This window comes from Saimiri boliviensis, chromosome 14 (genome assembly GCF_048565385.1).
Source record: "Saimiri boliviensis isolate mSaiBol1 chromosome 14, mSaiBol1.pri, whole genome shotgun sequence".
Lineage (NCBI taxonomy): Eukaryota > Metazoa > Chordata > Mammalia > Primates > Cebidae > Saimiri > Saimiri boliviensis.
In genome coordinates this window covers 253,114-271,502 of record NC_133462.1, presented here as the reverse complement: position 1 = coordinate 271,502, position 18,389 = coordinate 253,114, and the positions used below count along the sequence as shown (strand labels likewise).

Genomic DNA, 18,389 nt, shown 5'->3' with positions numbered 1-18,389 from the left:
TCAAAAAAAAAAAAAAAAAGAACACAGCACAGCAGCCCTAGACCTATGGGGTCAGACTCTGCACCTTGTCCTAGCACCCTGGGGACCTGGGGAGGCTGAACTACCCTGGGCCTGGCAGGGGGGGGTGCATGAGTCTTGGCTCTGCAGTATTCCCCACCGCACCCCGCACCTGCCCTCTGCACCATGGTGGGTCATTCTCATGAAGTCTATAAACATGTCCATTATGAAGTGACTATGGTGGCCAGTCCACAGGGTTCACACTGACCTCACTTGATTGCATTCTCATTTCCACACTGAAGGGGAAAACAGGTTTAAAGGGGTGGGCCCACTGTCCTGATGACTGCTGTTTGCTCCCACCCTCCCTACAACCAGCACCCTCCATGCCCCTCACCCAGGCCCAGGGAAAACCCCACCTAGTCCTTCCTGCAATCACACAGACATGAGTGGGAGCCCCAAGGCTGATGCTCTGCACAGGATGGAGAGCAGGGGTAAAAGCCATGGGTGGCAACGGTCGGCCATGGCCCCCCCACCACCAGAGGCTGAGGTCTGACCCCCTGACCAGGTCAGCTTCAGGGCAGGTGTCCTTTCATGAGCTGTGACTGACCACGATCCTAGGAACCCACTGTGGGGGGTCATAAGCCGTGTTGGGACAGAAACACCCCTGGAATTGGGGTAAGAAGAGGCTTTCCAGTCAGGCAGTGAAAAAAAAAAGCTGCTGGGCACCTGCTATGTGCATGCCTCAGGGGTGGGAGTAGGGGGCAGGCCCAGCTCTGGGACTGTGAAAAGGCTGCCCTGGGTCAAGTGGCTGGGCCCTTGGAATCTCGAGTTGGAGGGACACCCCCTTGGAAGCAGAGGTGGGCCTCAAAGACAGGGCAGCCCCGTGTGGTCGTAGAGTCTGACTTCGGAAAGGCCACATCTATGCATGCTGCAGGCAGAGACAGTGACCGTTGTGGCTACATCTGGCAACGCCCAGTTCTGCTCATGAGCCTAGGTCTAAGGGGCTGGGACAGGCAGAGGGGTATGAAGGGGTCATGGGCAGACTGTTCACACTGGCTGCCAGGGTGGCCAAGTGAGTAGTGTGAGCTGGGGCACTCACTACCGCGCCAACTCCAAGCACGGATGAGGACCCTGGGCTGAAGGCCCACGTCCTTCTTCACGCATCAGCTCAAGCCCTGAGAGGGTTCGCTGTCTGCCCCAGTCAGGGCTGAGGGGTTCAGAGGCCCTACCAGGAGCAGCTTGGGGAAGCGACAGAAGTGGGGCACAGGGGATTGTGTGCTGGTGCGAATCACCGCCTTCATCTCTATCCTTCCTTTCAGCCTTGGAGAGATCGGCCCGTTCAAGACGCACCCCTGAGAGCCAGGTCGGTAGACACGAGAGCCTCGTGGCAGGAGCCCCGAGGGCAGGGGGCTGGCTGCAAGCCATCGCGCGGGCTCCCCGGCTGTGGAGAACGCACGGACAAACACGAAGGGTCCCCGACCCACCGACCCCCTCCTCCAGGACCCCGCGCGCAGACTGCCGGCTGCCTCCGCGCCCCACCCCGGGACGGGTCGCGCTGCCCCCGGGCCCTACTGCCAGGTCTCCCCTCTTCCACGCGCGCGATTACTGCACAGCAGAGGTGAAGGGCGCGAAGGTTGTGGGGGTGCCCAGCGTGGTAAGACAGGAGGGGTCCAGCGGGAAAAAGACCCAGCCCGAGGCTCAGGACCCGGGACACGAGAGCGTGGGACTCCTGGGCCGGGAGGTGGCGGGGGGGGGGGGCGTACGTGCGGACACGCGCATGCGCGCGGCGACCCGGACCCGTGCACGGCGACAGTGACCACTGGGCCCTACTCCGCCAACCCATCGCGTGCGTGCCTGTGAGACGGCTGTGGCCCGGCGAGGAACCAGAGGGAACTGAACTGGCTACTCCCGCGGCAGGTGGGACTTAAGGTCAGCAACTGAACAAAGAAACGAGCCCGGGCCGGACGTTTTCCCTTATTAGACATGGCGGCCTTGGCCTCAGGGACATCTCTGCGCTTGTGCAGGCGCCCGCAAGCTGGGGCAACTACTGGATAGCCGACATCCCCCAGGCACCCTTCTAGGTACGCTTCTGCAAGTGCGCATGCGCTTGGGCTGCATAAGCTCCGTCTAGCCCAAAACGTTCCTCTACATCCTTCTTCCCGATTGGTCCACAGGGACACGATGGCCTTTTACGCAGGCGTCGCTCTGCTGACCCGGAAGTTTTCCTTCAGTTAAAAGCCTTGGATCGCTGCGCGCGGCCTCTTCCTGTCCGTCCTAGAGCGGCGCGTGTTCCACGCCGAGCGAGAGAGACGCTCAAGCTGTGCTCTCAGGTGAGACCGCCTTAGGACCGTTGGTCCTTGGGACGGTTCAGGGTCTTTCGGGGATCATGTCCCGCGGCCTGAGCCTTTTTTCATTAGATCTCACTTCCGCATCCGGAAAAAACGAAGAAACCGGTGCGGGACGAGTTACTCCTGACTTCCTTTCGCTCCGCCGCTCCTAGCGTTTCCGCATGGCGGGGCTCGAGGATCTTGGTTTGGACTGTCCCGTGGCGTTCTGAGATAGGAAGTTTTTGTTCCTAGACACACGATGCGCTCTTTGGCTCTGTGTAACTTTCCCTCGTTAATAGACGCTCCTCCGACCTTCACACTGTCAGTAAAGAATCAAAACCTTTGGGTTGACTATGCCACGTTACCTGCCGTGGTCCCTGATGTCCTATAACGGTCTCTCTTCACGGCCAAGGAAACAGCCCGAGGCCGAATGTTGCCTTGGGTCAAAGAGGCTGAAAACCGCATGGTTGGGGTTTGAATTACAGCCGTGTCCATGTCGGGACGTTTGGCATCTGCCGAGACACTGTACCTTGGTCCTGTGCGGCAGCTGTTGACCGTTGACTGCCAAGCCTTGGGCCCAGGGGTTCCGGGTGAATGACGGATGCTTCTTGCTCAGAGCTGAGTAGTTTTTCTAGTGCTTGCGAACACAGCCTTTCTTGGTCCTTTGCAATGCCCCAGTTGAACACTGGATGGCGGCTAGCCTCAGAATTGGGATGAGTGTGCCTCTGCTCCATGCTAGCTGGGCTCTGACGTTATTTTTCCTGTCGTCACCTTGTCCCAGGATGACCGAGTGGGAGACAGCAGCACCAGCCGTAGCAGAGACCCCTGACATCAAGCTCTTCGGGAAGTGGAGCACCGATGATGTGCAGATCAATGACATTTCCCTGCAGGTGAGGGGGACTTGGGCCTTCCTGGCTGGGGGCTGACATTATTCCAGGAAGGAAAACATCAAACTTGTGGCTCAAGAGTAGAGGTCACAACAGGTAAGAAGGCAACCCACCACCACCACGTCTACCACATCCGTTCTTACGTCCTGTTCAAAGATTAGTACAACTTTTATCATGAGACGACTTTTTTTTTTTTGAGACGGAGTTTCGCTCTTGTTACCCAGGCTGGAGTGCAAACGCGCGATCTTGGCTCACCGCAATCTCCGCCTCCCGGGTTCAGGCAATTCTCATGCCTCAGCCTTCTGAGTAGCTGGGATTACAGGCATGTGCCACCATGCCCAGCTAATTTTTGTATTTTTAATAGAGATGCGGTTTCACTGGGTTGACCAGGATGGTCTCTTATCTCTTGACCTGTGATCCACCCGCCTCGGCCCCCCAAAGTGCTGGGATTACAGGCGTGAGCCACCGCGCCCGGCATGAGACGACTCTAATCAGAAGGAACAGAGTCACGGCACCAAAATAAAAAAAGGAACATCACATCTGACATAAGGGAATTTTCGTTACCGTTTTTGTAGTAAAAATACATGCAACATCCACTGTCATTCTTTTGCATGTGAATATCTAATTATCTAGCACCATCTCTTAAAGGTATTATTTTTTTTTCCCAATTGAATGGCCTTGGGCACTTGTTAAAAATCTGCTGCCCAGCCGGGCGCGGTGGCTCAAGCCTGTAATCCCAGCACTTTGGGAGGCCGAGGCGGGTGGATCACGAGGTCAAGAGATCGAGACCATCCTGGTCAACATAGTGAAACCCCGTCTCTACCAAAAATACAAAAAAATTAGCTGGGCATGGTGGCGCGTGCCTGTAATCCCAGCTACTCAGGAGGCTGAGGCAGGAGAATTGCCTGAACCCAGGAGGCGGAGGTTGCGGTGAGCTGAGATCGCGCCATTGCACTCCAGCCTGGGTAACAAGAGTGAAACTCCGTCTCAAAAAAAAAAAAAAAAAAAAATCTGCTGCCCATAGATAAATGGATTTCATTGTGGACACTCAGTCATACTCCATTGGTCTGTATGTCTGTCTTTATGCCAGTACCACACCTTCCCGTCTTATATTAACTTTTGGAATTCGGAAGTTGTGAGTTGTCCTGATTTGTTCCTACTCTGTACAGGTTTACAAACCTCTTCTGTCCCCTCCCACCAGGGCACTTTTATGAATATTGTGGGCCTTAGGAACTTTTGCTTCTGTGAGCCCTTCCTCCATTAAAAGAAAGTATTTCAAATTAAATTTTGTGACTGCATTGGTATAAAGATGAATATAATTTGGGTTGTACTTCACTCACTTCTCTCTTTGAGGTAGGATCGCTCTGTCACCCAGGCTGGAGTGCAGTGGCATGATCACAGTTCACCCTGCAGACTCAATACACTTGGGCTCGGGATCCTCAGCTAGCGGAAACCACAGGTGCATGCCACCAAACTTGCTACTTTTTGTTTTAGAAAGAGTGAAAACTTTTTTGTTGTCTGTAAAGATGTCTTGGAACTTATGCAGTATGCCTAGTGGGTAATTCAGCCTTGGTTTTCACTCTGAATATCTTGTAGATCTTTGATTTCTTTCCTTCATGGGTTTATTTCAGGGAGTCCACAAAGATTTTATGTAATTAATTAATTGATTTTTTTTTTTTTTTTTTGAGATGGAGTTTTGCTCTTGTTGCCCACGCTGAAGTGCAGTCGCACAGTCTCCGCTAACTGCAACCCCCACCTCCCAAGTAACTGAAATTACAGGTGCCCACCACCGTGCCCAACTAATTTTTTTTTTTATTTTTTATTTTTGAGAGTGAGTCTCGCTCTGTCGCCCAAGCTGGAATGCAGTGGCAAGATCTCAGCTGACTACAACTTCCACCTCCTGAGTTGAAGTGATTTTTCTGCCTCAGCCACCCTAGTTTTAGTAGCTGGGACCACAGGTACATGCCACCATGCCCGGCTAATTTTTTTTTTTTTAAAGAAACGGTTTCACCATGTTGGTCAGGCTGGTCTTAAATACCTGACCTTGTGATCCACCTGTTTCGGCCTCCCAAAGAGCTGGGATTACTGGTTTGAGCCACCATGCCCAGCTAATTTTTGTTTTTTGTTTTTTGTGTTTTTTTTGAGACAGAGTTCCGCTCTTGTTGCCCAGGCTGGAGTGCAGTGGCACGATCTCGGCTCTGCAACCTCCGCCTCCTGGGTTCAAGCAATTCTCCTGCCTCAGCCTCCTGAGTAGCTGGGATTACAGGCACGCGCCACCATGCCCAGCTAATTTTTTGTATTTTTAGTAGAGATGGGGTTTCACCACGTTGACCAGGATGGTCTCGATCTCTCGACCTCATGATCCACCCGCCTCGGCCTCCCAAAGTGCTGGGATTACAGGCTTGAGCCACCGTGCCCGGCCTAAACCTTTATTAAGTGCCTGTTCTGCTAGGGAAATAAACATCGATGGGAGTTCACTGTGTTGTAAACACCTGTGCAGGGCTTCACTGTTGGGCCAAACCCTTGCTGGGAAATTTGGTGTTTGGAATTTTTTGCTGCATATTGAAAACTCTCCGTGAGCGCCTTTCTTTGTCTGTGCAGGTGCTTCTCTTGGGGTGGACACTGGACTGTGAGGTGTTTTCTTTTTTGGTGGGCGGGGGTGGGTGTTTCTTGCAGCCAGACCATGAAATAGGACTTTGAGTTTAAGCACTGGACTGTGCCTTTTTTTTTTTTCTTGCAGCCAGACTGTGAAATAGGAGTGTGAGTTTTGGTGTGGTGTGTTGTTTTTCAAACATTCCTTGTGTTTGTAGAAACAGGTAATTGTGTCTGTTCTCAGAAGCAAGTGAAAGGACAGCCTTGGAAACATTTTGTAATGGAACTGTCCACAGCAGTCTCCTTTGAGTACACATAGCTCCCCTCATTCTTCCCTTTTACACATGCAAGGTTAACTTTCTGGCATTTTTTACATTTTTGTGGAGGGATGGCTATGTATATATAGTATAGGAAGGCAGCTGTTTTGGGCCAGGCATGGTGGCTCATGCCTCTAATCCCAGCACTTTGGGAGGCCGAGGTGGGTGGATCACCTGAAGCCGGGAGTTCAAGACCCGCTTGACCAACATGGAAAAACTCCATCTTTACTAAAACTACAAAAAAATCAGTGACGTGTGGTCGCGCATGCCTGTAGTCCCAGTTGCTCGGGACTTGTCTAGTCTGGACGGCGAGAGTGAAACTCCATCTCAAAAAAATAATAATAGGCCGGGCGCGGTGGCTCAAGCCTGTAATCCCAGCACTTTGGGAGGCCAAGGCGGGTGGATCGCGAGGTCAAGAGATCGAGACCATCCTGGTCATCAACATGGTGAAACCCCGTCTCTATTAAAAATACAAAAAATTAGCTGGGCATGGTGGCACGTTCCTGTAATCCCAGCTACTCAGGAGGCTGAGGCAGGAGAATTGCCTGAACCCAGGAGGCGGCGGTTGCGGTGAGCCGGGATCGCGCCATTGCACTCCAGCCTGGGTAACGAGCGAAACTCCGTCTCAAAAAATAAATAAATAAATAAATAAATAAATAAATAAATAAAAACAACTGAGCTGGGCGTGGTGGCATGCACCTGTAATCCCAGCTATTCAGGAGGCCAAGGCAGGAGAATATCTTGAACCTAGGTGGTGCAGGTTGTGGTGAGCTGAGATGGCACCAAATAAATGGTGGCTCACGCCTGTAATCCCATCACTTTGGGAGGCCCAGGCGGGCGGATCATCTGAGGTCAGGATTTTGACACCAGCCTGGCCGACAAGGTGAAACCCCATCTCTACTAAAAATAAAAAATTAGCCGGTCATGGTGTGGTGTACCTGTAGTTCTAGATACTGGAGAGGCTGAGGCAGGAGAATCCCTTAAACCTGGGAGGCAGAGGTTACAGTAAGCCTAGATCACGCCACTGCACTCCAGCCTGGGAGACAGTGAGACTGTCTCAAAAAACGAAACAACCAAAAAACTTTCTCACTCTGTGGTGGTTGTTCCCCTGTCTTAGGGAACACTTAGCAATGTCTATTTTTAGGTGTCAAAACCAAAGGTGCCGGGGCCAGGCACAGTGGCTCATGCCTGTAATCTGAACACTTTGGAAGGCTGAGGCGGATGGGTCACTTGAGGTCAAGAGTTCAAGACCAGGGCCTGGCGCAATGGCTCAAGCCTGTAATCCCAGCATTTTGGGAGGCCGAGGCAGGTGGATCACGAGGTCAAGAGATCGAGACCATCTTGGTCAACATGGTGAATCCCCATCTCTACTAAAAATACAAAAACAAAAAATTAGCTGGGTATGGTGCCACGTGCCTGTAATCCCAGCTACTCAGGAGGCTGAGACAGGAGAATTGCCTGAACCCAGGAGGCGGAGGTTGCGGTGAGCCAAGATCGCGCCATTGCACTCCAGCCTGGGTAACAAGAGCGAAACTCCGTCTCAAAAAAAAAAAAAAAAGAGTTCAAGACCAGCCTGACCAATATAGTGAAACCCCATCTCTAATGAAAGTCCAAAAAATCATTAAGGTGTTGTGACACATGCTTGTAATACCAGCTACTTGGGAGGCTGAGGCAAGAGTATCACTTGAACCAGGGAGGTGGAGGTTGCAGTGAGCCAAGATCATGCCACTGCACTCCAGCCTGGGTAACAGAGCAAGACTCCATCTCAAAACAACAACAACAACAAAAAAAAACCAGGCTGGAGGCCAGCCACAGTGGCTCATGCCTTTAATCCTAGCACTTTGGGAGGCCAGGGCAGGCAGATCACCTGAGGCTGGGAGTTCAAAATCAGCCTGGACAATATGGAGAAACCTCATTTCTACTGAAAATACAAAAATTTAGCCTGGTATGGTGGCGTGGGTCTGTAATGCCAGCCACTCGGGAGGCTGAGGTAGGGGAATTTCCTGAACCCAGGAGGTGGAGGTTGCAGTCAGCCGAGATTGCAGCTTTGCACTCCAGCCTGGGTGACACAGCAAGACTCAGTCTTGAGGGAAAAAAAAAATTGGGCCAGGCATGGTGGCTTACGACTGTAATCCCGGCATGGGAGGCTGAGGTGGGCAGATCACGAGGTCAGGAGATTGAGACTATCCTGGTTAACACAGTGAAACCCTGTCTCTACTAAAAATATAAAAAATTGGCCGGGCGCGGTGGCTCAAGCCTGTAATCCCAGCACTTTGGGAGGCCGAGGCGGGTGGATCACGAGGTCAAGAGATCGAGACCGTCCTGGTCAACATGGTGAAACCCCGTCTCTACTAAAAATACAAAAAATTAGCTGGGCATGGTGGCGCGTGCCTGTAATCCCAGCTACTCAGGAGGCTGAGGCAGGAGAATTGCCTGAGCCCAGGAGGCGGAGGTTGCGGTGAGCCGAGATCGCGCCATTGCACTCCAGCCTGGGTAACAAGAGTGAAACTCCGTCTCAAAAAAAAAAAAAAAAAAATTAACCGGGTGTGGTGGCATGCACCTGTAGTCCCAACTACTGTGGAGGCTGAGGCAAGAGAATCACTTGAATCCAGGAGGTGGAGGTTGTCGTGGGCCAAAATTGCACCACCGCACTCCAGTCTAGGCAATGGAGCTAGACTCTCCCTCAGGGAAAAAAAAAATGGAAGGGGTTGCCAGTGGCATAACAGATGCTGTTAAACATCCTACAGTATGTAGGACAGCCCCTCAAACAATCTGGTCCAAAATGTCCTATAGTGCAGAGTTAGAGGAATGCCATTTTAGAAAACTGGAATCATGGGCTCTAGTCTCCTTAGATTCCTACATTCATTATGAAGTAAGTATCCTTTTTGGTGACTTAGTAAAGTTACCCGTTCCAGGTTTTTTCCTCATGGTGCATGGGGCTTACATCCAAGTCCCCTGGAAAGGCATAGCAGGATCCCAGACCGCTGTCGGGCTACCTCGAATGGGTGCTTGTTTCCTCCTCTGGTCCCTGGCCAAGGCCCATGCTGCTCCTGACCATTTTCCCTTCATTTCCTGCTCTCTGCTGCCCCAGGATTACATTGCAGTGAAGGAGAAGTATGCCAAGTACCTGCCTCACAGTGCAGGGCGGTATGCTGCGAAACGCTTCCGCAAAGCTCAGTGCCCCATCGTGGAGCGCCTCACCAACTCCATGATGATGCATGGCCGCAACAATGGCAAGAAGCTCATGACTGTGCGCATCGTCAAGCATGCCTTCGAGATCATCCACCTGCTCACAGGCGAGGTAGGGCTCCGATGGCAGCTGTGCCTTCAGTACACCCCAAAGCCCCACGGTGTGTACGCCAGGCTTATTCTCTGTGTGGTGTGCTCACTCTTGTTTCAGGGGTGAGAATGGGGAAGGAATGCATGGGGCTGGACGTTGGGCTCAGAGCCCCCTTCTCTCTAGAACCCTCTGCAGGTCCTGGTAAACGCCATCATCAACAGTGGTCCTCGGGAGGACTCCACACGCATTGGGCGAGCCGGGACTGTGAGACGACAGGCTGTGGACGTATCCCCACTGCGCCGGGTGAATCAGGTGAGCCTGGGGCTTATGTACGTGGGAGGGTGGACACAGCCACAGGAGTGGGCGGAGTCTTGCCTGGGGCAGGAAGCCTTGTCTCTGTTGCATGTTTTACCTGCAACATCACTTCCTCTAGGAAGCCTTCCTGGATTCCCACCCTCCATGGGGGCAGATCCAGGCTCTGGGTCTTCTGGACCACATTTGGCTGAGGTCTTTCATTTGGGTGTATATTTTTACACTCTGTGTGTATATGTACTTTATTTTTTATTGGACAGTTTAAGAATCAATTGCAGATATTACAATAATTTTCCCCTTAACACAACACGTATCTTAAAAACAGGGATGACCTATCCCCATCGTCACCCACCCACCCCCCACCCCGAAGGAATTTAACAGTGATAGAATAATCAGATTAGTCATTGTTCATTTATGTGTTTGTCCTCAGAATGTCCCTGATAGTGGCTGGTTGTCAATTGGGGGTCCCAATTAAGAGCATATATATTGCCTTTCCCCCCCTTTAAAAAATTTTTTTTTAGAAATGACTGAAATGGCCGGGCGCAGTGACTCACGCCTGTAATCCCAGCACTTTGGGAGGCTGAGGCGGGTGGATCACGAGGTCAAGAGATCAAGACCATCCTGGTCAACGTGGTGAAACCCCGTCTCTACTAAAAATACAAAAAATCAGCTGGGCATGGTGGCGTGTGCCTGTAATCCCAGCTACTCAGGAGGCTGAGGCAGGAGAATTGCCTGAACCCAGGAGGCAGAGGTTGCGGTGAGCCGAGATCGCGCCATTGCACTCCAGCCTGGATAACAAGAGCGAAACTCCGTCTAAAAAAAAAAAGAGATGACTGAAATGGGGTCTCTCTGTTTCCCAGGGTGTTCTTGAACTCCAGGTCTCAAATGATCCTGCCCCCGCAGCCTCCCAAAGTGCTAGGTTTTCAGGCGTGAGCCACCACACCTGGCTGCATTTTTTGTTGTTGGGGTTTTTTTGTTTGTAGAGATCGGGTTGCTCACGCTGGTCTCAAACTCCCAGCCCAAGTGATCCTCCCACTTCAGCATCCCAAAGTGTTGGGATTACAGGTGCAAGCCATCACACCAGGCCATACAGCATTTCGCTGTTGAGGCAGGTCTCAATCTCCTGTCATTGGGGACCCAACATCAGCCTGTATGTGTTTCTGGACACTCTTGTGGCCCTGTTGCTGATTGCAAACCTGGCATGATGTCATCTCCCCTAACATCTTGTCTCAGTGGGCCTATGAGAGACGACATGGCTGCCAGCATCTGTTTGGGGTGGGCCCAGGGTGCTGTCGGACTGCAGCCTGTCATTTTAGCCTTACCCCTGCTCTCTCCCTAGGCCATCTGGCTGCTGTGCACAGGTGCTCGTGAGGCTGCCTTCCGGAACATCAAGACCATTGCTGAGTGCCTGGCAGACGAGCTCATCAATGCTGCCAAGGTGGATGAGGGCACTCTGGTGGGAGGGGTCTTAAGTGGGGCATTTGGTGGGGGTCCTTCAGATTCAAACTGTCTGTCTTCTTGCAGGGCTCCTCCAACTCCTATGCCATCAAGAAGAAGGACGAGCTGGAGCGTGTGGCCAAGTCCAACCGCTGATTTTCCCGGCTGCTGCCCAATAAACCTGTCTGCCCTTTGGGGCAGCCCCACCCACTTGTGCCGTTGTCTGTCTTCAGTGGGGGGTGGGGTGGCATGGCCCTAGTGGCCTTGGGAGTTGCTCACCTTCCTGACCTGTGGCCCTGTGGGGACCTGGAAGCATTGCTGACTCAGAATCATGGCATCCCAGGGCCAGCAGGTGGGGCAGTAGTGGTAGTCCAGGCTGCCTGGAGGGTCCCAGCAGGTACTGGAAATGAGACAAATGGGGTTGTCCGTAACTTAGGGCACATAAATTATCGCCGTGGTCTGGGTGGGTGGGTGGCTTGGGTGTCTGTGAGTGCCGGGTAGTTACAAGGCAATCCTGAGAGGCTTGCTGAAGTAGCCCTGGGGAGAGAAGCCAAGTTCAGGTGTTTGGGCCACACTTGCAGACCTCTGGTTTCACCCTCTTGGAGTGTGGGCTGCACTCCTGGTTACCTCCCCAGCCATACTGGTTGTGGCTGCAGCCTGGGCCTGTACACCCAGTTTCCACGGGCTGTACGGGTTCCCGTCCACCAGTGTGCATGCAGCGTCATCAGGCTGCTGGCACAGGTTGGACCCGCCCAGGGCCACAGGCTGGTGACTCCTGTAGAAGATTCATCAGGTTCTGGTGGGTGGGGTGGGCCCAAGCCTGCCCACCCTGTGCCATCACCTTTCCACCGCCCCCAGCATCTCACCAAGGCAGGCTTGGTGTTCCTCCTGGTGGGGCTGGCCCAGGGGGCGGGGCAGGCAGTCAAACGGGTCCAGCGGGTATCTGGGACCTAGAGGGGTGGCCCCAGATGAGCACCCTCCTCCTAGGAGGGTACTTTTGAACCCAGCTGCAGGTATGCCAGAGACGGGTCAGAAGAAGCAGGGATACGCCACTGGCCAGAGGAAGGAGGTGTCCACAGGTAGGTGGGGTCCCACAGCCTGGCTGGGGTCTGCCATTTCTCTGCACAGCCCCTGGCCCTGTGCTGGGCTTCTCCGCAGCTGGGATCCTTTCCCTTGCCTAGGTGTTCGTGTCTTCACCGGAGTCTTGCATGGTCTCCCAGGTTGCCTGCTGAGCTCTTCCAGGGGTCCCTGTCTGCTCCTCTGGGGGCTGGGTCCTTTCCATCCCTGTCTGGTGCCCTCCCCATGTCTCTGTTCAGCTCCAGTCTGTCTCCCCGTTTCCAGTTCAGGAACTGGTCCCCCGTGGGTCCATTCCTATCCCCAGTCCCTGCCATGGGTCTCCCCATCTCTGCTCCTTGACGCCAGCCACACACACCCTTCTCGGGAAGGTCCTGCTACTCGGGGCTCCTCTGCAAAGTCCAGTCCCCAGCCTTCCCTGGACTTCTGCTGGGCTCAGAAGCGGCTCCATGCTCCACCCCTCCTTCCCTACCTGACCGCCCTCTCCTCGCAGGTCCGTCCGGATGCCCTGCCCTCGGCCGCCCTGGCTCCGCCGTTCCCGGGCCCTTCAGGGCTCGGGTCCCAGCTCCCCAGGCTCGCTCTCTGCGCCCCGCTCGCCGAGCAGAGGGGAAGACCAGGACCAGGACGAGGAAGAGGAGGAGGGAGACTGCAGCCCCGGCTCCGGCCCCGGCCTGCTCCCCGCCTCCCCCGTGGAGTGCCTCATCTGCGTTTCGCCCTTCGACGGCGTGTTCAAGCTGCCTAAGCGCCTGGACTGTGGCCACGTCTTCTGTCTCGAGTGCCTGGCGCGCCTGTCGTTGGCCACGGCGGGCGGCGGCGACGCGGTGGCCTGTCCGGTGTGCCGCGCGCCCACGCGCCTGGCCCCCCGCCGCGGGCTGCCCGCGTTGCCCACGCAGTCCGCTCTCTTGCCCCGCGACGCGCGCGCGCCGCCCTCGCGCCAGGGCTCCGTGCGCTTCGACAGGCGCCGCGGCCTCCTCTACCTGCGGCCGCCGCCGCCCCCGCCCGGGCCGCGGAAGTCGCGCGCCCCGCGTGCCCCGCGTGCCCCGCGCGCCCCGCCGCCGCCGCCGCCGCCTCTGCGCCTGGGCCGCCCGCTGTCGCGCCGCCTGACGCTGGACAGCCCCGCCTGGGCCTTCAACGCGGCCGTGGCGGTGGCCGTGCTGGTGGCCGCGGGCCTCGTGGTCTCGGGCGTCTACATCTTCTTCCTCATTCCACACGCCGCCTCCTCTGGCCCCGCGCGGCCCCAGCTCGTGGCGCTCGCCCCAGCGCCCGGCTTCTCTTGGTTCCCGCCGAGGCCCACGCCGGGGGCGCGCTGGACCCCCGCCTGGACGCCGCGCCCCACGGGCCCTGACCTGGACGCGGCCCTGCCGAGAACTGCAGAAGATGTGCTGGAGCCCAAGGCGGGTCCTGAGGACCCGGCAGAGGCTGAGGAGGGGCCCGAGGACCCGGCGGAGACCATGGGGTTGCAGGACGAGCAGCCGGACAGCCCGTGGGGCACAGAGGCTGGCCCCGGCTGGGCCCCGTGGGTACGGGGCGCAAGGAGGCTGTGGCGCCCACAGTAAGTGCGCCCGCACTGCAGTCCTGCCGCCAGGCCTGGCACCTCCGTGTCATCTGGGGGCCTTAGCAGGGTCCACAGCACTTATCCGTTTCTCCAGATCGGGGCCTGGAGCGAGCATCCGTGGCACTGTCACCATGGGTCAGGTCCCTCTCAAGGAGCAGCCACCGAAGTCGCCCCACAAGGATCCTCTGGTAACACCCCGACCCCCATTCTTGTGGCTGTCCAGTGCTGGGATTACAGGCGGAGAGTGCCCTCACCATGACTTCTGTAAGGGTCCTGCTGGGGCTTGGTCCAGACCCCAGGCTCCGCGAGGGTGCAGTTGGAAGCATCCCTAATCCTCATCCCTTGTGGGAGTCCAGCCGCGAACACCCCCGACCAACATCCATGCAGGTGCCCAGCCAGAGGCAGCCCCACAGTGATCCTTGAACGGGTCCTGCTGGGAGTGTCCCCAGTCATCCTCACCCCAGAGCCCTGGGGGAGCACCCTGATCAGCACCAGAGTTCAAAGGTCCTGACCCACTCATCTTTGGAACTGGCTACAGGTGGCAAGGGCCCGCCCGTCTTTGGAGGGCAGAGCTGCTGCTGCTATTTTTCCCTGGTCCCGAGTCTCTCCAGCTGGCCCATTGCAGGGACCTCCCACCACTCCGCTGTCTGGAGTTTCTTTTCTACTGCCTGCAGGCTGGGCCTGAGTGGGCTCCAGCTGTCTACCCGCTGATCCCGGGCATAGGGTTGCATCATGCACACCTGGTTGGGGCTGGGGCTCTGGCTTGAAAGAGCAGGGTGTCCTGGCCAGGGCTGGGGAGGAACCTGAGTCTTAGAGACTCGCTCCCACCCCAATCCTAAGTCCCCAGCTGCTCTGGGAGCCTCAACTTCCCCCTGGGTTGTGGCTTCTAGGATCCTCTCAATATGCTGTGGTGCAGCTGTGATCATCATGACTCAGAGAGGCCAAGGTCACCCCAGGGGTCAGATAGAGGCAGACAATGGTGGGAGTGGGAGTCCTGGACCTCCTTGCTTAGCCACAGGGATCCTAGTCCCTTTCCCCAGCCACCAGAGTCCCCAACCCCCCCGATTAACATCTTGGTGCCAGTTCCTGCACTTCTTCCTCCAGGGCTCCATCTGTCACCCAGCCTCTTTTCTTGTGCCTCAAGGTGAAGCCTGAGCCTTCCTGATAGCAGCCTCCAGGGAAGGTAGCATGTGGGCTCCTGTCCTCTTCTTCTCAGAAGTCTTCCTGGGTTTGTCATTGGGGGTTGATGGCAGCTATCCTCTGTGCAGACTGAACATGGAGCTTCTGTCTCCTCCCAGGCCCTGCACGCCCCCGCCCCATCTGCCTCACCTTATTCTGGGCAGGAGTGCTGTATTTTGGGAATGGGCACCCAGCATGTTCCAAAGAGAAACATGACTTCTGTGTGGCTGGAGGCTCCTGTTTGATTTGTTTATGTTTGTCCTCAGCACCAGCATACAGTAGGTGCCAAACAGGGGAGTGACAGAATTGCAGGTGACCCAGGCAGCCTGGGAATGAACCCTGGGCCCAGGAGTGTCTAGAGCTAGCTCTGGCATGAGCTGTTGCTTCCTGGTGGCATCCAGAGGAGGAATACTAGGGAGTCCATAGGCGTGTCTTCCCAGACCAGTTCTTCCCCACACCCACATGCCAATGTCACCCGCAGGGGCTGGGACCAGTGTACTGGGTCACTGGGCAGCTACAGCCCAGCCTCATAGGGAAGGAACCTGGTCAGAGAGCATCAGAGTTGGCGGTCTATTCATTTCATCTGGCTGCTGTGACAAAATACCCCCAACCCAATTCTTTAGAACACGTGTTTATTTTGATTTATTTATTTTAAATAATAATAGTCTCACTCTGTCACACGGGCTGGAGTGTGGTGGTGCAATCTTGGCTCTGCAACCTCTGCCTACTGGGTTCAAGCAATTCTCCTGCCTCAGCCTCCTCAGTAGCTGGGATTATTGGGTACCTGCCACTGTGCCCAGCTAATTTTTGTATTTTTAGTAGCGACAGTGTTTCACCATGTTGGCCAGGCTGGTATTGAACTCCTGACCTTGTGATTCACCCACCTTGGCTTCCCAAAGTGCTGGGATTATAGGTATGAGCCACCGTGCCCGGCCTTATTTTATTTATTTATTTTGTTTGAGACAGAGTCTTGCTCTGTAGCCCAGGCTGGAGTGCAGTGGTGTGACCCCGGCTCATTGCAACCTCTGCCTCCTGGGTTCAAATGATTCTTCTGCTTCAGTCTCCCAAGTAGCTGGGATTACAGGCTTAAACCACCACGCCTAGCTTTTTGGTTTTTTGTTTTGTTTTGTTTTGTTTTGTTTTACTTTTTTTCTTTTTCTTTTTTTCCTCTGGCATGCAAATATCTTAAGCTTTTTGTATTTTTAATAGAGACAGGGTTTCGCCATGTTAGCCAGGCTGGTCCCGAACTCCTGGTCTCAAGTGATCTACCCACCTCAGCCTCCCAGAGGGCTGGGATTACAGGCATGGGCCACCGTGCCTGGCTAAACACACACTTAGTATCTTACAGTCTGCGGTTCAGAAGTCCAAGATCAGTTTCACTGGGCTAAAGCTGAGGTGCCCACAGGGCTAGTTCTTTCTGCAGGCTCTAAGAGAGAATCCATTTCATTAGTTTTTTCCAGCTTCTAGGGCTCCATTCCTTGGTTCCTGTTCCTGGCTCCTTCAAAGCCAGAAGTGCAGCATCTTCAAATCTCTCTGACCCTCCTGCCTCCCTCTTTCACGTCTAAGGACACTACGTGTACATTGCGCCCACCCAGATAAACCGAGATAGTCTCCTATCTCATGATCATTAATTTAATCACACGTGCACAGTTGACTTTGTGGTGTCAGGTAAAAGATTCACAAGTTTAAAGGATTCAGACCTGGATATCTTTGGAGGCCATTTTTCTGCCTGCCGTAGCATCTGAGACCCTCTTCATTGCCTCCCTGTCCCACCCCAACCTAGGGGAGTGGGGGTGTACAATAGTATATCTGACCCAGATGGGCCAAGGAGAGGGTTAGAAAGGGGCCCTTGCCTGGTGGTGCACAGAAGAGAGAGGACGCTCTGTGTCTGAGGGTGGTCCAGGAAGGCTGTCTGGAGGAGGAAGCTGTATCCTATAGGATGCTGAAGGCCGGTATTGAGGCCAGTGGCATAGCCTATTGCAAAGACAGGGGGACCTGGGGAGGCCAGGGGTGGGGCTGAGGGTAGTGGGTGGGGCTGACCCCATTCTCTGTCTTAACCCACTCCCTCCTAGGGGCTTTTGTGGCTTCGGCACTCTACCAGCTTGGAGCCAGGAGCCTCATTCTCTCTTGCAGTAAAATGAGGCTGATGACAGCCTAGGGGTTGCTGAGCATCTGGTCTGCTCATGACTACCTTGGTTCCAGGTGTCTGCCTGTCTACCACTGCCTTTAAACAAAGGAGCTGCCTGAAACCACAGAGGGGGACGCCTCGCACCTTTGCCCGGCCTCAGCTCTCCTCTTTCTCTTCCTCAGAGCTGAAGGTGCGCCCTCCCAGCCTCCCTCTGCCCACCCCATCACTGCTGTACACCCTGCCCCTTGGCACGTTGGCCCGAGACTTGCTTCTCCTGGCAGGTCTGGGAACTGGTGAAGCCCGGTGCCAGGGATAAGCATGGGACAGCCTTTGATTCTCTTTTCTGGAAATGGACGACAATAAATATTTTTCCTTCATCCACAAGTGTTTACTGAGCACCTTCTATGTACCAGGCGGCAGCAGGGTACGTGGGGAGCGAGGACCAACTTCAGGCGGCAGATGGGGTCCAGGAGGATGAGCCGACCGAGCCATGGCTCTGGTCTCACTGCCTCCTCCGTCACCCTCAGGGGGCCTCTGCTCCCCAAGCCTTTCCCAAATCCTGCCGTCCAGCTCTCCTCCCCACCTTGCAGGAGGTACGCCAGGGTCCGGTCTACGGGTTCCGCCATTCTTTCCTCAATGAGGGTCGGAGGGGTCCCTGCCCATGCCAGACCCGTCGCCGGCCGTCGTCGGGGCACCTTCTCACGATCAGGCGGAGGGACCAAGGGCCAAGAGGGGGGCTTCGCGAGACGCTGGAAGCATCACTGTCCAGATTGACATATGGGGAAACTGAGGCTGACCAGCTGGGCAGGGCGTGCATTCGAACCTGGGTCCTGGAAGCGATCTGCAAGACCCCTTATCACCGCAACCGCACGTGCCGGCCGGCATTCTTGGGTTTCCCTCCTTCCCCAGATCACAGCCGCAGAAAGTCACGGTCCTGCCTTCTTGCTCCTCACAGCGGGGGTGGCCTTCGGGGAAGCGCGGATCAATTGGAGGCGCAAAGCAGAGATGAGGAGGGGGGACTCCTTTTTTTTTTTTTTTTTAGGCGGAGTTTTGCACTTGTTACCCAGGCTGGAGTGCAATGGCGCGATCTCGGCTCACCGCCACCTCCGCCTCCTGGGCTCAGGCAATTCTCCTGCCTCAGCCTCCTGAGTAGCTGGGACTACAGGCACGCACCACCACGCCCAGCTGATTTTTTGTATTTTTTTTTTTTTTTTTTTTTTTGAGACGGAGTTTCGCTCTTGTTACCCAGGCTGGAGTGCAATGGCGCGATCTCGGCTCACCGCAACCTCCGCCTCCTGGGTTCA

At 55.1% G+C, this 18,389-nt stretch overlaps 2 protein-coding genes and 1 long non-coding RNA gene across 3 annotated transcripts in view; all 3 read left to right on the top strand.

Moving 5' to 3' along the window:
* The window catches only part of LOC141581210 (uncharacterized), a 35,132-nt gene extending 32,967 nt beyond the window's left edge, over positions 1–2,165 (top strand). Inside the window, exons 5-6 of the long non-coding RNA XR_012513733.1 lie at positions 1,317–1,360; positions 1,498–2,165. This is a non-coding gene — a long non-coding RNA (uncharacterized LOC141581210). The remainder of the gene's footprint in view (positions 1–1,316; positions 1,361–1,497) is intronic.
* A 51-nt stretch (positions 2,166–2,216) lies between these two features.
* RPS5 (ribosomal protein S5) lies at positions 2,217–11,359 on the top strand. Its single transcript, XM_010332363.2, has 6 exons — positions 2,217–2,327; positions 3,106–3,214; positions 9,212–9,421; positions 9,584–9,712; positions 11,052–11,150; positions 11,237–11,359. The coding sequence occupies exons 2-6, from the start codon at positions 3,107–3,109 to the stop codon at positions 11,303–11,305; spliced, it is 615 nt and encodes a 204-aa protein (XP_010330665.1). The 5' UTR covers positions 2,217–2,327; position 3,106; the 3' UTR covers positions 11,306–11,359.
* Positions 11,360–11,449: 90 nt separating this feature from the next.
* Positions 11,450–17,462, top strand: RNF225 (ring finger protein 225). The gene is made up of 2 exons (XM_039466943.2): positions 11,450–12,228; positions 12,717–17,462. The coding sequence occupies exon 2, from the start codon at positions 12,727–12,729 to the stop codon at positions 13,777–13,779; it is 1,053 nt and encodes a 350-aa protein (XP_039322877.1). The 5' UTR covers positions 11,450–12,228; positions 12,717–12,726; the 3' UTR covers positions 13,780–17,462.
* Positions 17,463–18,389: the final 927 nt, after the last annotated feature.